The 5,589-nt window shown below is 43.2% G+C and overlaps 1 protein-coding gene across 1 annotated transcript; it reads left to right on the top strand.

The window, feature by feature from the left end:
- TOMM7 (translocase of outer mitochondrial membrane 7) lies at window positions 1-5,207 on the top strand. The gene is made up of 3 exons (XM_064412209.1): window positions 1-183; window positions 3,738-3,786; window positions 4,985-5,207. The coding sequence occupies exons 1-3, from the start codon at window positions 81-83 to the stop codon at window positions 4,998-5,000; spliced, it is 168 nt and encodes a 55-aa protein (XP_064268279.1). The 5' UTR covers window positions 1-80; the 3' UTR covers window positions 5,001-5,207.
- The last annotated feature ends 382 nt before the right edge of the window (window positions 5,208-5,589 follow it).

The following is a 5,589-nucleotide window of genomic DNA, read 5'->3' as shown; positions in this document are numbered from 1 at the left end:
GCGCACGGCGCTGCTGCGAGAGCGGCTGCGCTCCTCCTCCTTCTCCTCCTCTTCCTCCTCCTCTCTGCCCCGCCGCCGGGATGCCGAAGCTTAGCAAGGAGGCCAAGCAGCGGCTACAGCAGCTCTTCAAGGGCGGCCAGTTCGCCATCCGCTGGGGCTTCATCCCCGTAGTGCTCTATCTCGGTCAGTGCCGGGCGGGGGACGCGCGGGGGCCCTCGGCGGCCATTGCCGAGGCGGGTCTGGGGCGGCCGGCTCCGATGGCCGCTCTCCGCCCCCCGGCCCGTCCGGACGCTGCCGGGGAGCGGCGGGGCCGAGGGAAGGGCCCGGGGCCCGGGGCCGCCCCGCCGCGCTGCCCCCGCCGCCCGCGGCCATGGCCGCGCATGTGCGCAGGGGAGGGCGGGGTTGCCCTTGGCAGAGCTGAGGCGGGGTGGCTTTTTGTTGTAGTTGGTTTTTTTTGTTTTTGTGTTTGTATGGTTTTTGTTTGTTTTCCCCCTTTTTTTTGGTAAAGAAGTATTTGATCTTCCCCACTCTACTCGGCCCTAGCGAGGCCACATCTGGAGTGCTGTGTCGAGATCTGGGCTCCTCAGCACAGGAAAGACGAAGAGCTGCTGGAGAGGGTCCAGCACAAGGCCACGAAGATGATTAAGGGACTGAAACATCTCTCCTATGAGCAGAGATTGCGGGTGCTGGGCCAGTTTAGTGCAGAGAAGAGAAGGCTGGGAGGGGATCTCATTAAAGCATACAAATATCCTAAAGGCAAATTCAGAGATTGGAGCCAGGCTCTTTAATGGTGCCCAGGTACAGGATGGGGAGCAATGGCCATAAACTATAACACAAGAAGTTTCACCTCAGCATGAGGAAGAAGTTCTTTGCTTTGAGGGTGGGAAAGCACTGGAACAGGCTGCACAGGGAGGTGGTGGAGTCTCCCGCTCTGGAGACATTCAAAACCCACCTGGACACGTTCCTGTGTCACCTGCTCTAGGTGACCCTGCCTGGGCAGGGGTGGACTAGGGAATCACCAGAGGTCCCTTCCAACCCTACCAATTCTGTGGTTCTGTAATAAAGAGGTTTTTGACCCTTCTCCTCCCTGGAGGCTGATCCTGTGTGAGGGCCCCTCTGGGGAGTGGGCAGAGCAGCGAAGCAGCCAAACAGCAAATGGGGCTGCCATTTAACCCTGTGTCAGTGACTGCCTGCGGTCGTAGTCTGGGCTGTGCCTTGTGCTCTAGGGAGTCTGTGGTGAGCAGAACGCTGGGAGCTCTGCTTCGTGGCACTGAGGACATTGCCAGCCTCTGGCTGAGATTGACTTTCCAGCAACAGGAATACAGGTTACAGTCTCTCTCCCAAAATAGTATGGCTCCTGTTTCCAAGCTGCAGTGGAATGTTAAGGGGATGCCTTGATGTTGTGCCTGATGCCCAGGATATATTTTCCTTGCTCCTGTCATCAGGCTGGTTTGCCATCACTACTGCAGGATAGTTCTCCTGCTGAGTTAGAGCTGTGTGCCATCAGCCGTCCTTGTTAAAAAGAGGCCGGACACTTTTGTTCACTTTTTTTATAACGGGGGGCCCAGGAAGGCTGATCCCTGCAATTCATTTGGCTTACTTTCTGCCCAAACTATTGAACATTTTGGGAAAAGCACCTAAACCAGGCAGGCATCTTTGCATTGAATGCAAACATGAAGGAGGGCTGGGAGCTTGATCCAGTCAAATCTGAGAGGTTATTTTGATTAATTGAAGGGAGGGCAGTGCCTGGTTTGAAGGGCTTTGGTTGTTTATAGATAATAACCAGCAAAACGTTGGTCTCTTCAGCTGTCACAGAAGTGCTTTAAAAACAACTGCAAGCAAAAGAAGTCACTTCAAAAACAATGGAAAAAAACCAATTAGCATTATTAGGTCTTTAATTGCATTTCCATTTTTAGTTTATAAATTACTTTAAATTTCAGCAGTGTTTTGTGACCTAATTTGTTATTGAAGTTTTGTTTAGATTTTACGTCCATGACAGTATCTGTGGATGTTGGAAAGATGGTCTTTCTTCTTGGTGACATCAGAGTGTCACACTAGTGACACTAGTAAGTTACATTGGTGACATTAAATAAGTTACTTCAAATTGTATAAAGCCACCTTACTGTATTTACAGTTGCACTAACATCAGGGTGCCTAGTATATTTTTTGTTATGTAGCAGTGAGAAATTTAAATTCTAGTAGTTTAGGTTCATATCTCCAGAAAATAAGTGTGCTGTAGCAGATCTACATTGCCTTCTTATAAATTTATCTGCAGTAATGAAAGTATAAGCAGATGGGAAGGGGAAGTGCAGATGCCACCTTGTTTGTCATAGACATGTGGAGGTGGCATGTACCCAAAGTCTGCAGGATTGGAAGAACCTCTCCTCTGCTAAGATTACTTTTGAATCTGGGATGGAAGGTGTGACCCCGTGTGTATCAAATACACGCTGAACTAAAAATAGGCAAGGAAATGGTCAGCAAATTTGAGCCTGTAGCTTTCTCTGCAAGGCTTTCTAGCTCAGGGCATGTACGAGGAGCCCAGTATGAGAATGACCCATAACTGCACATTGATGGGGTTTTGTTGTATTTTTTTAAACTTTCTTTGAAGTGACTGCCCTGGTTTTAAGTCAGTAAATTAGAGCAATGCAGTTATGTCATAGAGTGTGGCTGCAATTGATGAATTAAGCTGTGTTGCTGGACAGTATGGCAGCCAAAGAACTTAGGTCAGGATGTCTAATAGTCTCAGATCATTCAAGGTTATCTTCAAAGAGCTTTTCCAGTGCCTGTGAAGTTAATGGAAGTTTTTCCATTAACCTTTGTGGCCTGTGTTTCAGGCAACATGACATTAATTATTTATTTTCTGTAAACGAGGGAAATAATATACTTTTCCTGAAACATTCACTTATAGATAGCTAGTGTAGTGTTGAACAGTGCCTGAATTGCATTATTCTGTTTCAAGACTTTTATTTTACAGTCCAGAGAGCAAAGATACTTCGTATACTAAACCTTCAGCTGCTTCCTAGTAAACATATACTTTAGTCAGTGGGTATATTTGAGTCACTGGGGGCTGGGGATGAACTCTTTGTAGTTAACTTTCATTTCATTTTCCTGGGTATTAGAAAACAACTTGTTGGTTTGCAAGCTTTAATAGTATGTAACTTTCTCCAAAAAGTGCCAATCAGAATAGAAGATTTGAAGTTAAATTGATTTAACATTTAGCATTCTGTTATGCTAAATTGGGTGAACTGTTACTGAAATGCTGCTTTTAAGTTGTGTGTCAGATGTCATTGTAGAATTGCCTGCTAGGCCTCAAGGTGCTTACTCTACACCAGTTTTAGGTGTCTTTGTTGGCGGAGCCCTGCTAGGTTGCTTTCTGAACAACATTTAGCATCTGTGTGTGTAAAAGTATGTGTGTCTTGATCTTTGGCATAGATGACTTCCTTCATCTCACACATTTAGTTGATCCTGAATTTTAGGTCAGGTAAAGATGCAGGTAAGACTTTTTAAAAAAAGAAAAGTGTACACTGGTATTTATTTTCTTTGCTTTCTAACCCTTGTGAGAATGTGCATTTTTTATTCAGGTTAGTGCACAGCTGAATCACAATTCTATGTTCAGTATTTTTTTTTTCTTATTGCTATGTAATGGGCTGGAATAACCTCACAGAGATTTAGCTATGTAGGAATCTGCACATACTTGTTTATTTTTATATATGTATGTAATGTATGTTTCACTTCAGGTTTTAAAAGAGGTGCAGATCCTGGAATGCCTGAGCCAACTATCTGGAGGTATGTATTGGTTCCAAATGTACGTACAAACCCAGCGCAGATAGTTACTGGTTTGGGTGTTACCCCTGGCCAGTAACAGTTGTGAATGATGCTTCCATCCCTTGTTTTTTGTTTCTGTGGTTCTTGTTTCTTTGGAAATTCACATGACAAGTCAGCAAAGTTCTAGTTCTTGGGAAGATGTTTCTCTTAATCTTGCATAGTTTTTACTATATGGAACTTCCTGTGTCTTTTGCATGACAGCTGCCCTTCTAATCTGTTGTAGAGATAGTTTGTGCAAGTTTCTGCACTGAACAATAACTTCTCAGATTTCTAGCACAAATTGAAACCAAAATCCAATCTCCTTCTGCCTTTGCAAATGAGGGAATAACACTGCATAAAAGGTGCATGAAATAAAGGCTGTATCTTTCAGTATTAGTCACTGTCATGAGGCAAAGTGGCTTTGGCTCGTGTTGCCTCTTTCTTGTGGGGCTCTTTGTTATGCTGAATTGTTATGGCATTAGTAATGCTTATGTTCTAGTGACAGTTAAGTTTTATTGAAGGGCTTCCATGGGTCTAACTGATTAAAGTTTTGGAGAAAGGGTGGTTCTTCTGTTTTTCAAGAAATGCCTTTGATTACTGTGCAGGACCAGGTATTCCTAAAACAAATAATTGATGTACCGTATTGTTTGCAAAGTCATAGATTAACTCTTTGATTTACATAGTTACAGTGATGGAAATCCCATTTTTAGGATTCAGTGATTCAGTAGAAACAGTAGAAAATATGGGAAAAAAAGTAGTAAGATCATATTACAATATCAGTGGCATCTACTGTTGTCTTAATAACCAAGTTGCTGCAGTTTGCTTGCTGACAGTGTTTCTATGTTTAGCTTCACTGGTGGTTTGAGATTTCTTATTTTGGTGTGCATCTGTACTGTGTAAAAGATGTGTTTTGTACCAGAATATATGTACGTAGATACTATGAACAGATGTTTCGTCTAATCTGAGGCTTACAGATGCTCATTTTTGTGAGCACATGTTGGTGCTCTGCGTCCTTAAATTTTACTTTAAAGGTGGCATTATTGTAATATTTTGGGGGCTAGTGTTTCTTTAGTGTACATTTCTAGGGCTGTTCCTCCAGGCTTGTGTTTTACAAATATCGATTTAAAGACAAGTACCTGCTGCAAATCTGACTTTGATTTCCTCCCCCCTCCCCTTTCAGTCTACTTTGGGGATGAAGGCTGTGGTGGTCCTGTTGTAGAGGCAGCCGATGGACAGACAGAGTGTCAGAAGATGCGTACATTCCAGAGGATGAGGCCGACACTTAGACCAGCTGGCTCAATCAGCTTGCTAATGCCATAGGTTGTACATACAACAAAATGAAGTTTATATGGACCTAACTTATTTGCATTACGGTGTAATTAAATAAATACTGTTTGAATGGATGCATATTGTTTTTAAGTCTTTGCATAATATAATGTCGTGGTTTATTTATTACAGAAAGCCGTGGTGGGGGTTTTGTTTTGTTGCGTTTTTTTCCAGAATATGATGATATTTAACTCCCATACTTAGCCATGTTAACAATTGCCTTTTTGGGTAAAGATTCCTCTTTTATCTTCACAGTAACCAGAAAATCAAGCTAATGTTTTAAATACTTCAGTATTCCTCAAAAATTCCTTGCCCAAATGTTGGTAAGCCGCTGTGGATGGTTACTGTGCTGATCCATTTCAGGTTTTTTATCTTCTGGATTTTTTTATCTGTGGATATAGTAAGGATTGAGGGATGTGTATGTTTGTGTTTTCTAGCACAGTCAGATACTAAAAAAGG

This window comes from Passer domesticus, chromosome 1 (assembly GCF_036417665.1).
Source record: "Passer domesticus isolate bPasDom1 chromosome 1, bPasDom1.hap1, whole genome shotgun sequence".
Taxonomy (NCBI): Eukaryota; Metazoa; Chordata; class Aves; order Passeriformes; family Passeridae; genus Passer; species Passer domesticus.
Note: the sequence above shows the minus strand (reverse complement) of the source record. Positions and strands in the feature narration are given on the sequence as shown.

Coding starts and splice junctions, on each gene's coding strand:
- TOMM7 (XM_064412209.1), top strand. CDS start 81: ATGCCGAAGCTTAGCAAGGAGGCCAAGCAGCGGCTACAGCAGCTCTTC. Junction 184..3,737: donor CCCCGTAGTGCTCTATCTCG/GTCAGTGCCGGG, acceptor GTTTCACTTCAG/GTTTTAAAAGAGGTGCAGAT.